Source organism: Helicoverpa armigera, chromosome 15 (genome assembly GCF_030705265.1).
Source record: "Helicoverpa armigera isolate CAAS_96S chromosome 15, ASM3070526v1, whole genome shotgun sequence".
Taxonomy (NCBI): Eukaryota; Metazoa; Arthropoda; class Insecta; order Lepidoptera; family Noctuidae; genus Helicoverpa; species Helicoverpa armigera.
This window is the reverse complement of record NC_087134.1, coordinates 7406168-7420501: the sequence shown is the minus strand read 5'-3', so window position 1 is coordinate 7420501 and position 14334 is coordinate 7406168. Positions and strand designations below refer to the sequence as shown.

The window sequence follows — 14334 nt, the reverse complement described above, 5'->3', positions numbered from 1 at the left end:
GAGTCCTGTGGGAACTACTGTCCGTATCTTGATAAAATATAGTTTATGTCAAGAAACATGTACTCTTCCCAAGTGGAGAGTAGCTTTGAAGTCGGTTTCCAGTATAACTTAATGCAGCTGAATACCAGTGTTTAACAAAAAGCGACTTCCCATCTGACCTCCTTAACCTAGTTACCCGGGCAACCCAATACCACTTGGTAAGACTGGTGTCAGACTTACTGGGTTCTGACTACCTATAATATACCTATTGGGTCAGCGCTGAAAACCAGCGCTGTTGTCTCGTGCCTGCGTGCGCGAGACACAGCATTTATGCTGAGCGCTGTCCCTTTCACGCACGAGTGACGCAATTGCGGCGTTTTTTTCTTTTTATGTTCATTGTTTGTTTGTTTTGTGCCTTATTTACTTATTTGTTTCTTGCGTCATTCGTGTGTTTGAAATAAATGTATTTTCTTTCTTTCTTTATAACGACTGCCAAGGATGTTCAGTGACAGCCGGGACCTACAGCCATCGGTGTCAAAGATATACTAACGCGATGTCCTGCGTGAGCGACGAACGCAACACGAAATGTCCTACGTGATTTTGGTCATTACTTCTCGAATCATGGGGGATTACAGTACAATTTATATGTAGGGGATGCCGTTAAGTTAATCGCGTTCGTCGCTCACACAGGACACTTCGACACACAGGGAACTTCGAAAAGTTACATTGATACTCGCCTGACCTGGAATCGAACCCACGCACACATACCTCGAGAGGTTGGTTCGTTACCCACTAGAAAACCACGACTTTTGTTGACTGGAATCAAGTCTTTAAAAAAAAACAACCACTGGATCGGTACTCTAAACTTGCAGGTCACTCAACAGAAGATAGTGAGATTGTGTATTTTACCTAATAAAGATAACATAATCAAATATGTTTGTATGTTATGGTTTAGATAGGCCACCCAACTTATATTTAATAGCACGTTTACAAGTCAATAGTTCTATTCGGGAAAACCCTGTAAACATTTTTGGAATGATAGTTACGACCTGAGGTCAGTGGTGATAACGAAATTAGTTTAACAATCACCGATTTGCAAATTAGTTCTGAACGTAATATCAATCCATACTAATATTATAAACAAGAAAAAAATAAAGAGAAAGCATTTGTATTTTTGTTACTTCCTTTGTAATGGATAAACTCAAAAACTACTGGACCGATTTTAAACATTATTTCACCATTAGAAAACTACATTATCTGCAAGTAACATAGGCTTTATCTAATTCCGGTACGGGCAATAGTTCACGAGGGACAACGGCCAGTAAGTAATCTATACTAATATTATAAAACTAAAGAGTTTGTTTGTTTGTTTGTTTGAACTCGCTAATCTCAGGAACTACTGGTCGGATTTGAAAATTTCTTTCAGAAAAAGTAGCCTATAGCCTTCCTCGATAAATGGGATATCTTGTTAGATATAGGCTACTTTTTATCCCAGTACGGGAAGTAATTCCCGAAAGTGAAATGGCTGGCAGAAGCTAGTAGAATATAAATATAATAGTAAAATACGGTAAGTAGAAATCAATCAGAAAATAATAAGACAGAAAATACAGGTAAACATATTTTTTAATTTTATTTTATTTGGGAAACAAACAGGTACATTACACCAAAATTATTGATACAGAGGCCTACAAGTACAGGATTTAAAATAGATACAAGTAATACTATAACATTTATAGGACTTAAACTCTAAAGACGACATAGAGACGACATACAGAGACAGCACGTCAACCTATCTGAATCTGTCGAATTTCTTCAACAGATTTTCAACCTTATGACAATAGTGGAAGGTTAAAGTTCGATAGGTAAACTGTTGATGACTTAACGTTGTCCGAAAGTTGGAAAACCATTTATTGGAAACGGTAAGGACTCTGGGGAGAAGGGAATGGATATTGAAACTGATACGGATTCCGTGACTGGAACGGATTCTGTGCCTGGAACGGATTCTGTGCCTGGAACGGATTCCGTGCCTGAAACGAATTTTGTGCCTGAAACGGATTTTGCATAGAATTCATGAAGTTAATTGATGGTGGTGGAGCACCCTGCATTGGTATTGGTACGTATATTGGTTGCTGGTATTCTGGTTCTGGTATTCCAAATATTTTTCTCCAGAAAGCTTCGCTCGCGTTGCCTGTAAATGAAAAAAAAACATTACATATTTTTACAAAAAAAAATGTATCCTTCAATTGTAAGGATATGTGATCTATACTTATATAATAACTAATCTATGCGTAAGCCCTGAAGGCTCTGATTTGAAAAATTCATTCACTTTTGGGAAGCTAGACTACCCTGAGTAACATAGGTTACATTTTGTCCAGGTTAAGTCCTTCCAGAATGCGAGTGAATTCACAGAAAACAGCTTGGTTAACTTATTAAAAATATAGAGAACTTGCGTTGAATATCGTGATCCATCTGCGGAAATATATTAAATAAGAGAAGATAAGAATTTAATAACAAATAGACAATTCGATTCTGCTATTGCCAAAAACTACCGCAACAAAAAAATATATTGATATAATATGATGAATCATCGGATACTTACTTTGATATCTCTGCAAAATCACCAGCAACAGGACACAGCAAGCCTGAAACAATGTATTGTACTGTAAAACATATTCAGTTGAAAAATATAAAACGGGGATGCAGTACTGTGAATAAAATTGTAAAAAATGTATGAATTAAATAATATTAACCACTTCGCTGTTCACGATGCAGACACAATAGTTAAACAATCGGTGTGTATCACATATGACACATGGGACAGGGAAGTTATTAAGTTTGTAGATAAAGTCGGTGTTATTTAATTCATTGAATAAACTTAATAAATAACGGTTAAAAATCTAGTTACATAAAAACGAGGGATGATATCAATAATTCACTTGAACTTATTAGAATATAACCGCTGACCTCAACGTGCTATGAACATAGTAAAACATTTGATGACTCACCAAACACTTCATATTTACGATACTCTGAAGTATATTCGGGAAGAGGAACAGTCTCCTTACTGAGTAGCAAATGATACTGATGCGTACTGTTGGTAAAACTCCACTTTATATAGTAGGTACTGATGAACTTCGATAACCTTCTTTTTTTCAGCGGGGTATGTGACGAGCCGCAGAAATCACTGTCGCGATAACGCAAAGAATAGCGTCGTCATCATAATTCCATGAAAAAATACGAAGACCTAGACAGATGGAAATATAGTCGATAAAGTGCAACCGGTTTATCGTGCTACGACGTAGGACTACTACGATTTATTGCTACGAGAAGGCGTAGCAAGCAGTTGCATAAATAAACAGCGCTTTCTATACTGACAACGTAATATAAGTTAATATTATTTTGTATGTCTCTACCAGACCACGGGACTATAGAGTCCCGGATTTTTGGGAGGCGAACGTGGAGCCGAAACCAACACGCTGAAGCCCTTTTGAGACAACTTTAATGAAAAGATATTATTATCATGGGAACAGGGCAGGAGGAAGAAGAAGATGTTAGTTCGTTAGGGCTCATAAATCAGTATGCATATGAATAGTAGTACGTACATAACAAGGATCATGTATTTGTCCGGTATCAAACAGACTAACAGTAGATTATAAAGATTTTTTATCATCCACCGTCATCATCCGTCTAACTAAATCATTAACACCAAAATTGTGTTATTTTCATCACTCGTTATTCATTAGGCAGCGCAATTTTGATACTGCCCTAATATTTAAATTTTTAATAAGTAAAGATAAGCTATCACAGTTCATGAAATTGTTATAAAAGTCGTGTGTTTAAATAAACAGTACTAATATCGTTTTGTAATCAGTAAGAAACAGCCGTCTAGAGTATATTTCAAAGTGTCATACAAAATGAGGTGGCTGGTGAGTAGTATATACTTACACTAATATTATGAACACAGGAAAAAAAGTGTTTTTGTTAATTTTTTTGTAAGGGATAAACTCTAAAACTAATGGACTGATTTTAAAATTCTTTCACCATTAGAAAGCTACATTATCTGCTAGTAACATAGGTTATATTTTCTACGAGACGTGTGTGAAACCGGGGGAAAACGGCTATCAAATATATTTTACTAGATTTTTTTGCATTGCCCGTGGAATCACCCGCATTCCGGGGTAACTTCAGACCGTGACCGGTTAAATTACAGCTTAAATAACTGGGAAATAGTCTAGCTTTCCAACAGTGAAAGAATATTTCAAATCGGTTCAGTATCTAGTTTAAAAACTGTGTTTATGTTTAAATAAAACTGACTTAACTATATCCGTATAACGTCAGCTAAGTAACAATTAAATGTTTATTTGATTAACTAGAACTATTTTTGTCCATAACTCGAGTCCCGCACACTGAAAACTTTTAGTCGGCCGATACGAACATAATTTTGTTTTTTATTAATTACTTTGATTGGAATCAAGATTTTGTGTAAGTAAAATGTCAACCATTGGGTCAACTGTCGGCCGACTAGTTAGTTTCATTTTTTACCCGGGTGAGATTTTTTTTTCTTCAGGACGCAGGTGGTATCGTATGAAAAATCTGGTAATTCTTAAAATAAATTGTTACAGGTGTGCGGTGTTCTGCTGTTGGCTATGTTGGAGTTACGTCATTGTAAGACCTTTCTCTAAACTACAGTTTATTCTTTCCTTAATATAGGTGTCATAATCATTATCATATCAGCCAATTGCCGGTGAACGTAGGCCTCTCACAAAGAACGCCAACCAGCCAGGTCATCGGCAGCCCGCATCCATCCATCTTTCGAGCCTTTTCCCAACTATGTTGGGGTCGGCTTAATGCAGCTGAGTACCGGTGTTTTACAAGGAGCGACTGCCCTATATGACCTCATCAACCCGGTTACCCGGGCAACCCAATACCCCTTGGTAAGACTGGTTGTCAGATTTACCGACTTCTGACTGCCCGTAAAGACTGCCAAAGATGTTCACCGACAACCGGGACCTACAGTTTAACCTGCCATCCGAAACACAGTCATTGGTGTCCAAGATGTATTTAGAAAGTACATACAAATCTAAAAAAGTTGTACACTTAGAATACTTGCCTGACCTGGAATCGAACCCACACCAAATATAGTCGTCATGACAGAGTTAAAATACGGGGATTCTTTTAGATTCGCTAAAAATATTGGACACTTCTTTAAAACACTACCTCCATAATATATTATACTCCTTACACTCGAAAATAGTCACCGCATATACATATGCGCGTATAAACCGCGTATAAACCGCGTATAAAATAACACACTACAACGATATAGCAAATAAAATTGTGCAAGGACACTTAATTTTGAAAATTGCTTTTCTTTACTAAGAAGTACAACTTATTTTTTGTTTGTTTACAGGTCGACCGCAAAGAATCGTCATGTATCATGTCCAGCCCAATGGTACACTAGTACCTGCGTATGAAATCTTGCCTGGTGTTATCAATACCAATTCTCATTGGAACAATGTAGGCAATAATCTACGCACAGACGCAAGTCAACACACAAATTACGGTACCACTTACGGTAACAATGATCAGCAAGCCTCAAGTAGCTTCCTGAAAGAACAAAACTAGGTATAGTTATCGGCACGAATCTTGAGCTCTGGCCTACATCTGCGCAGAAGTGATTTATTAGCAAAGAACCAATCTCGAGTGACGGCTATGACGCGATGCACTGCGGGCCAATCACCGCTTTAGCCCGCCCCCGCGCTCACTTCAAACCACAAAAGGGATCCAATAAATTACTTCTGCGCAGGTGAAGGTCAGAGCTCAAGATTCGTGCCGATAACTATATAAATTTATATTTTTGTGTCTATTCAATGGTGCCCCTAACGTTATCGACACGGAAAATATGGGGCCACAAACATTTAATATACACTGTTACACTGTATTTGTGTGTATTTTCTTACCAATAAATATTTCTCCTGAACTTTGTTCTTTTTTATTACACGGTAATCTTAATAATGGGGTCTACACACCAAAGCCGCTGACCCGGCGGCACAGCCCGGCGGCACGACTGCCGCGGCATGCGGTGTTCTAGTAATTGTCAAATACTCTATGAAAGCCGGCGGCATGATTGTACAAAATACGGCCGGCGGGTTGGGCCGCCGGGCTGTGCCGCCGGCATCAGCGGCTTTGGTGTGTAGACACCTTAGGTCTATGCTTGGTGAAGGACGCCTTCTTGTGTTGCGACATATAGAAATTAGTAAGTATATTAAATGTCAAAATTCTATCCATAGTAAGCACATTAAAAGGTAGATAAAATATTGGGAAAGGCTGTACGATGTTGCCTTTTCCCGTACTTTCCTCGGAATAAGGACAGCCCGTCAATTATAAAACTCAGTCATAACGTCATTGTAATCAATTTAATTTTTAAGAAGTCCACATAGGTTATCATAGTTCATAAATTCGATATAAAAGTGGTGTACCTAGCTAAATGAGTGTTAGTATCATTCTGTATTCAGTAAGAAGAAACCAGGATAAATTCAGTCGTCTCATAATGAAGTGGTTGGTAAGTGATTAAATATTTTCCTTTATTCACAGCTCATTGCTGTCATTGAACATCCTTGACAGTCGTTACGGGTAGTCAGAAGCCAGTAAGTCTGACACCAGTCTAACCAAGGGGTATTGGGTTGCCCGGGTTACTGGGTTGAGGAGGTCAGATAGGCAGTCGCTTCTTGTACAGCACTGGTACTCAGCTGAATCTGGTTAGACTGGAAGCCGACCCCAACATTGTTGGGAAAAGGTTTGGAGGATGATGACTTTATTCACAGCTCGAGTCAAATTTCAATTGTGCGTGTGAACTAAGGTACTTGCAAATACGTGGGTTAGATACAAGTAATATGTTCGACATCATTAGACTTTTTATCGTCACATCTCTGAACGGCCTCCTCTCACTCACTCACACAGAGAAGGATTGAGCCACAAAATACAACAGAAGTCAATCTCATGTATGTACTTCACTTTTCATGCCTAAACTCGGCGGTCGCGCTAGGGCTGTCAACTTTTTTTATAAAACTAACGTGGTAGTGGTACTAGTATCTAATTATTTGATTTATTATTGAGAATAAAACAGGAAAAATGAAATATAAACCAATACCTAATAATAAAATATTTAATGTGGCTTACAAGAGGTTAATAAACACTTTCAAAGGAAATTCGTTTGAACGAGATACCGAACTTTTTTAGAAACCGCAATTTATAATTCTGTTATTCATAAATATATACTTGCCCTACTCTTTACTTGCGAAAAAAATATTTTTGTGTGTAATGGGTTGGTATGTACACTATGTACAGTCCCTGATCTAAGCTTGCTTCTGCCTACAGAAACCTTGATGTGCGAGTTTTATTTCGTCTACCTTACAACATACTCTCGCCATGATCACAAAAATTATCAACTCCTACTAGTAATAATCTTTGAGGGTAGGTTGGGAAGTTCGCCTGGGTCGACACTAGCAAAACTTATTACGGCATTGGGCCAGAGGCCGCCGCGCCGGGGCGCTTACCTACCCACCTAACTGTAGGTACCTACCAACTGCGTTTATTAAACGAACCATCGAAATATGAGAAAGCAGGTACATACTATAGGTAATACGGCAGACTAAAAAAACGACTGTTCACTGTTTATAGTTGTATTAAAACAACCGTCCACTGAACAATTTAATATGACTTTTTTTGTTGCTCCATTATTACTTTTTCTTTTGTTATTAAAATTAAAAATATTACAGTCAAATTACAGTTAGTATCACAACGCGTGCACATTTATTTACCTTGTGTGTGGCGCGCGTATCTCAAGAAAACGACAGCCGCGCTCGCACTGTTTTGAGTTGTTTTGAGACAGCGCGTCTGTGAACACGCACACATAGACACCTATGTCTGCGTGACTCGAACGCGCTTTGTATGTAGATTGACTTCTGTACCTATGTATTTTGTGATTGAGCGTTAATCACCTCCCTTGCTCAATGGGTAGGTGATATCAGACTTTAAAGTGCAGATTTCCTCGAGATGTTGCAATACTTCGGTTTTTGCCTGATCTGGCATCGTACGTAATAGAATAGGCCTCCACGACCACTATATTTCACAATAAAATAAATTGTTACAGGCTTGCGGCTTTCTGCTGTTGGCTATTTTGGACGGATATCAAAGTAAGTACTATCTCTCGTATTATAATCCAGTTTTTATCTTCTTCCTCATGACCCGCAGCGAGAGGGGTCATTTGATGATATCCCACAAAAAAAGGACAGTCCCCAAGGCTCAGAGTGTCACCGAATAATCTGCTCAGTTAGGCGAGATGGGAACTACGTCAATGTAGTGTGTGTCATGTAGGTCAGTCTCTCTCTATCCTGCTATGTATCTCACATATTAATAGGTCCGCTTTTTTGACTTTTCCTCCACGTCCACTTCAATTCGTCTCTATATTCGTCGACGCTCTTCAGGCATTTCATTTCATATACTAGCTTCCGCCTGCGGCTTCACCCGCGTGGTGTGTTGATAAAAAGTATCCTATGCTAATTCTAGTACCACCAAGAATATGTGTACAAAGTTTCATGATGAACGGTTTTATTAAATAGTTTTTGCTTAACGAAGTTTCGCATTTGAAATATTGGTAGGATGGAGTTGTCGCGTCACAATACATACATAGAGTTTCACCATAAAAAGATACGATAGAGATATAAAATATGCTCTTTTTTACAGGTTTACCATTCTTCAGATACCGGAGACCACGGCCCGTAATAATACCTGTATACATTCCATTTCCATACGACTATGGCTATAGCCAATATCCGCCATTCATTATAAATAATAACTCTTTTTGGAACGATGTATACAATCGTAACACAACAGATTTCAGTAAGAGTATAAATTACGGTAATAATTACGGTACTAATTGGCTTGAATAGTTTCTCACTGTTTGGCATGAAGCGGCACAAAGCTTGGAGCTCATCTTCGTCAAGAATTCCTGGATCTAGATACCATATGATCATGCACAGATACATGCATACGAGCATGGTGCTTTACCTGGCCGACTGGCAGATGACAGTTCACAAAACGCACGCCATTCTCAACCCGAATCAACAAAAAAATTGTTCGTATTTTTTTTATCCGCAATCTGTTAATGTCACCTTCCCGTATTCTACGTCATCTTAAAACCGTGCTGCGCCCTCACACAAATGCAAACACAAAGCATACGCAACGATAATTCATAACATTCATAAAATTGAGTTACTTCCGATATACGATGACAAAAAAAAATAGTTCGATTATTTACGTATTTTATGTCAACCTCCTGAAATATTGCACGGATGCAAATCAACACCTTGTATACTTCATTATTCATTTAAATGTATGTTGTAGGCTTTTATATGCACTCATGTATACATAAAATTATACTAAGACATCATTTAATATTGTATAATAATGGTTTTTCAAGACTTAGAAGTATTGTTACCCCAAAATTCTTTGGTAAGACATTGTATAACTGGGTAGTTGACCTATCTTTAGTTATATTTGCTTTGTTACTTTTGCTAGTATCTCTGTCTTTGCGCTTGTTCCACTTTGTGTTTTCGTACCAATAAATATCTCTTATATACTTCGTTCTTTCTTATTGCAATAGCGACCAAATTCTCCCACTACACTAATGCAAATTAATGTAAATTGTACTTTGACTAAATTGTATAGGATAAAAATACGTATTCCTATTAGGTATTATCTCAGGCTCCAGACTATTTGGTTTTACTAGAAAACAGATACAATTTCTATACATTTTTTTCTGAAGAACGTGACGAACCCCTGTTTAACTTTTCGTAGTAAGAATATATAAATGCAATAAAATGCAACTCTATTTAGTACTAAATAATGGTATTTAGTACTAAATAGAGTTGCATTTTACTCGCACATTTTACACAAATTCTTTGCAATTAAGAAATAATAAAAAACTTTCATAAAAAAAATCAACAATAAATAACAAATTAAAAAAGCTTCTAGAAATACGATAACTTTGTGAGACACAAGGTCTTTGACCCTTATAGACATAATAATATCTCAAAGTACGAAATTAATGATAATATAATTGTTATCCACGTAGCCTTGGACATAAATATATACAAACATATTTAGGGAAACCCAATGATAAGAAATATAAAAACAATACCATATCTATAATATTTTATTATAAAGCTGTAGTTTTGGTTGTTTGAGCGTGCTTATCTTAGGAACTACTCATCTGATATCAAAACTTACTTGTGTTTAGTAGATAATATTAGTAGCTAGCCAGTCTTTTAGTGAGGCAACAAAACTTATTTTTTTTTTCTGTATTAGGTAAATCAACGATTGACAATGAGTATTAAAATTAGGCTCCCCATGACGTGTTTATAGATTCAAGCTCGTTATATGTAATTGAGAAACAGCTAGGCAGATGATACTATAGGTAAAAAAGTTTACAAGGTTCTTCGTGCTACGCCGTAGCACTATTGCTCATTGCTATGGAGCTACGCCAGCGCGCGGCGTAGCAAGCGTTTGTCAAAATAAAAACCCGGCCAAGTGCAAGTCAGACTCGCGCACGAGGGGTTCCGTACCATTATTCTGTTTTTATTCATATTCATGACTTTTTTGTTACATATATTACTTTTTTTTTATACTACCTATTTATTTTCTCCCTTTAACCCGATGGCTGACTGGTAGAGAATGCCTTAAATTGAGGCATTAAGTCCGCAAAAAAAAGTATAAGTAAACTACATAAAGTATAAATAAATAAATTATTTATAAAACGGACAAAAAATCACGTTTTTTTGTATGGGAGTCCCCCAAAATATTTATTTGATTCTAGTTTTCAGTATTTGTTGTTATAGCGGCAACAGAAATACATCACCTGTGAAAATTTCAGCTCTCTTACTATCGCGGTCCATGAGATACAGCCTGGTGACAGACGGAGGAGCGAAAACAATAGGGTCACGTTTTACTCTTTGGGCACGGAACCCTAAAAAATCAACCTTCGGGCCAACTGTTGGCCGACTTTTTAGTCTGCAGTGTTCATATAAGCCAATAGTTTAAAAGTCCGTCGATCATTTACATAATGGCTACTCAGAATACTTCCCTTGGCCTTTTTTGCTTTTGTTATAGATAATTTCTCGCCAGTTACTTATCTTTGTTTAATTTTATTAGGGAAGTCATTATGACGTGAATTCGGTTAATTATTTTATCTATTGTTATCAGGGAAGTACTAGAAGCCAAAGGTCACTATTAACTGTTCTACTTACAACATAATAATTATGTTTTAGTTACTACTTGAATTAGCTACATTTTGAGAAGACAATGCACTAGCTGTTTTCACGCGGTTGCACCCTTTCCCCTTGGAAATCACTTTCCAATATAGTTGAGTAAAGCTAATAAGTCGCAAGCAAGTAAGCCGATGACTGAAACATGACCAAAAGATTAGTTCAAAATAAAAGGTATAGTATCAATTACAATCATTTATTTATTTATTTCACAAAACACAAAACATAAATGTATATTTATTTATAAAACATATTGTATCATGTAGATAATTTATTAATTTTGCTTAATTGCTTATTATTCTATACATACATGACATGGTGCATAGACCACGTCGTCTGCACCTATTTGTCTCTTAGATCAGCCGATCATTACTGGGGACCAGGTCCAGAGGGTCCATTTTTTGAACCAGGTGGTGGCCCGTTCTGTGATGCGCCTTGTGGACCATTTTCGGGACGTTGTGGTGGCCCATATTGCGGTCCTTGAGGTGGCCCGTATTGAGAAGACGGTGAGCCATATGGAGAAGCAGGTGGTGGGCCATATTGAGTAGCTGGGCCATATTGAGGCCCATACTGAGATGCAGGCGGTGGGCCATACTGAGGTCCTGATGGTGGGCCATACTGAGGACCTGATGGTGGGCCATAATAAGAACCAGATGATGGGCCATACTGATATCCTTGGCCATACTGTGGAACATTAGATCCATGCCAAGGGCTGTTCCACCCTTGATTAGAAGGCATAGGATTCCAATATTTCCTGTTACCCGTAGTTGTTCTGCCGTAGACGTCCAATCCCACATCGTTTTTGGTTCCAAGGAATCCTTGTCCGTCTTTCCAACCTCCTTCCACTCCGACATTGAAACGTCCTCCTAAGCCGTAATTCCAACTGTTTGTAGAACTGTTTTCCATTTCATATCCTCGGTTTCCTTCGTTTCCTTCATAGTCCGTCAACGGTGCGCCTGAAATAAAATTTTATCGTGAATATAATGTTCGTTTTAATATTTGTAAAAAATTACGCCAGTTACAAACAAAACATGTAAGGGTCTGAGTATTATTTTAACACCTTATGATTTGAAAACATTTACCCATGCTTAAAAAAATATTTTATCTTTCGCCCGAGTCCCGATGAAAGTAGTTCTAGCACTGGTTAAAAAGGAGCCTGTATTCTGATATATGTATAAGTTTCAAGTATTACTTAAAAACAATAATATCCATCTAGTTATAATGTGAAAGAAAAACTAACATCCATACCTACAAGCTTTTGCTTTTATAATATAAGTAGGATGCCTATTTTTTTTTGTAAATACTAAGTAATTGTCATTATGACCAGTAAAACAATAAATATTCTGATACTCACAGTTAAACTGCTGCAACATCAGCCCTAGCACAGAAACACAAACCTGTAACAAAATATATTATCATTAAAATTCAAATATTCTTGCGAATTTTATAATGCACATGTCTGGTTTCCTCGCGTTGGTCTAATCCTCGCTGTGCACAAAATCTCGGGGTCCTGCGCTTGATCTCTCTCCGGTCGTGTCGGGTTACCGTCCCATCGGGCTATGAGAGTGAAGGAATAGTGAGTGCACCTGTGTCTGCGCAATTGCTTGTGCACTATAATATGTCCTGCGCAGTTGGCTGATCTCCTTTTATGAGAAGTACCGCCGTGGGCGAAATCGCCTTGAAACAAAATATCTAGGCTGTTTAAATAATAACCCAATCCAATAAGAGTTTACATTTAATAAATAATTAAAAAAAAAACAATAGAAAAACAAACTTTTCTAAATGCACGTAAAAATCATCACGTTAAAAACACTAAAAAGCAAAAAAAGAATTAATTATAATATACTTTTAGGTGTATCGAATTCTAGAAAATTCGAGGGCGAAAGAAACATAACCCATACAACAAAAATCCCGACGAATTGAGAACCTCCTTTTTAAGAAGTCGGGTAAAAAGCGTGTTTAATAGAAGAGTATAAAGAAGGAATACTTACGAGTAACTTCATAGTTGCACACACACTATATTATATAGTCCGCGAAAATATCTATGTATAGGTACAATTATCGGTAACCGATCCCTCACAAGCTACTAAAAATGTATAGATACAAATTCGGTTTAAATACTAATCATGTTATCTTACTCTTATCTTTTTTAGGATGAGTGACGTATGCTATGTACTAGATACTAGCAAAAGCTCGCGGTTTAGCCTGTTTTTTTTTTTTGGCAAAGTTCTTTCGTCCAGTTTTAGTTGTCGCTTTTTTTTAGATATATTCTAAACTTATGTTATTTTATTTCTGAGAGTAGAAGAGGCAATATGATTCATGAACAACTAGTTACTACCCAAGACATTACCGGGAGTCCCAGTCATCTGGTAAAATTGTCTGTTTGATTGAACGACTTACCCGAATGACTATATTTAATTGGATCAAGCATAAGTATGACTTTTCTGAACTTGACTAAACCTCATGTTATTCAATAGATTACTGACAAAACATTAGTTCGATAGCTGTCCTATTTAGTACTGCAAGACTTATTATTGTTATAGCGTAAACTACACTATGTTTAAGTTTTTATTTTACATTATTCCTAATTTTCTTATTAATATTTACTTTTCTCTCTCAAGCATGCTCTTCATAAATAACTTAATGCGAAAACATGTAATTGGTTAATAGTTGCATAATTTGTTGTTTTTGTTAGTTGTTAATACTGTATGGTTTCCGATTATAATAAAATAAAATAATCTGAAAAAAAAACTTATTCCTTTATTTTATATTACAAACAAACACTGCGACTTAATTGATAATACATATAATAATTCATTAAATATGTTATCAGCGGGTTCCCCGGAGAATTCAAAACAAATGAACATATGTATGTATTGCTCCAGTTATGTGTTTGTAGATAATGATGCCGTGACGTTCACGGTCAAGGACAAACTACGCTTTATATCTCTCCAAGTTCTCATTAGTCTAGGTTCTATTCTGCAAACTACTTACGTATTTATTAATTCAGCAAGACCAGTGATCAGCAAAG

The 14334-nt window shown here is 36.9% G+C and overlaps 3 protein-coding genes and 2 long non-coding RNA genes across 9 annotated transcripts in view; 3 read left to right on the top strand and 2 right to left on the bottom strand.

The window, feature by feature from the left end:
* Window positions 1-2503, top strand: part of LOC110382263 (putative uncharacterized protein DDB_G0283431) — a 32194-nt gene extending 29691 nt beyond the window's left edge. For all 4 annotated transcript variants that reach the window (XM_064038040.1, XM_064038015.1, XM_064038004.1 and 1 more), the window contains one exon: window positions 2491-2503. The gene's annotated coding sequence lies outside the window, so the exon portion shown is untranslated. The remainder of the gene's footprint in view (window positions 1-2490) is intronic.
* On the bottom strand, window positions 1587-3076 carry LOC110382258 (uncharacterized). Its single transcript, XM_021342797.3, has 3 exons — window positions 2985-3076; window positions 2579-2621; window positions 1587-2167 (listed from the first exon to the last, which is right to left on the bottom strand). Exons 1-3 carry the CDS (start codon window positions 2994-2996, stop codon window positions 1887-1889), a joined length of 336 nt encoding a protein of 111 aa, XP_021198472.3. The 5' UTR covers window positions 2997-3076; the 3' UTR covers window positions 1587-1886.
* A 723-nt stretch (window positions 3077-3799) lies between these two features.
* LOC126055512 (uncharacterized) lies at window positions 3800-5954 on the top strand. Its single transcript, XR_010277186.1, has 3 exons — window positions 3800-3905; window positions 4602-4644; window positions 5390-5954. It is a non-coding gene; the product is annotated as an uncharacterized LOC126055512 (long non-coding RNA).
* A 496-nt stretch (window positions 5955-6450) lies between these two features.
* Window positions 6451-9619, top strand: LOC126055513 (uncharacterized). Its single transcript, XR_007511489.2, has 3 exons — window positions 6451-6541; window positions 8132-8174; window positions 8725-9619. It is a non-coding gene; the product is annotated as an uncharacterized LOC126055513 (long non-coding RNA).
* Window positions 9620-11485: 1866 nt separating this feature from the next.
* Window positions 11486-13415, bottom strand: LOC110382254 (proline-rich proteoglycan 2). Of its 2 annotated transcripts, XM_064037992.1 has the most exons (4): window positions 13295-13415; window positions 12658-12700; window positions 11954-12259; window positions 11486-11905 (listed from the first exon to the last, which is right to left on the bottom strand). In XM_064037992.1, exons 1-4 carry the CDS (start codon window positions 13304-13306, stop codon window positions 11673-11675), a joined length of 594 nt encoding a protein of 197 aa, XP_063894062.1. In that variant the 5' UTR covers window positions 13307-13415; the 3' UTR covers window positions 11486-11672. The 2 variants fall into 2 exon arrangements, with proteins under 2 accessions (XP_063894062.1, XP_021198468.3); XM_021342793.3 differs by having other exon boundaries at window positions 11486-12259; window positions 13295-13410.
* Window positions 13416-14334: the final 919 nt, after the last annotated feature.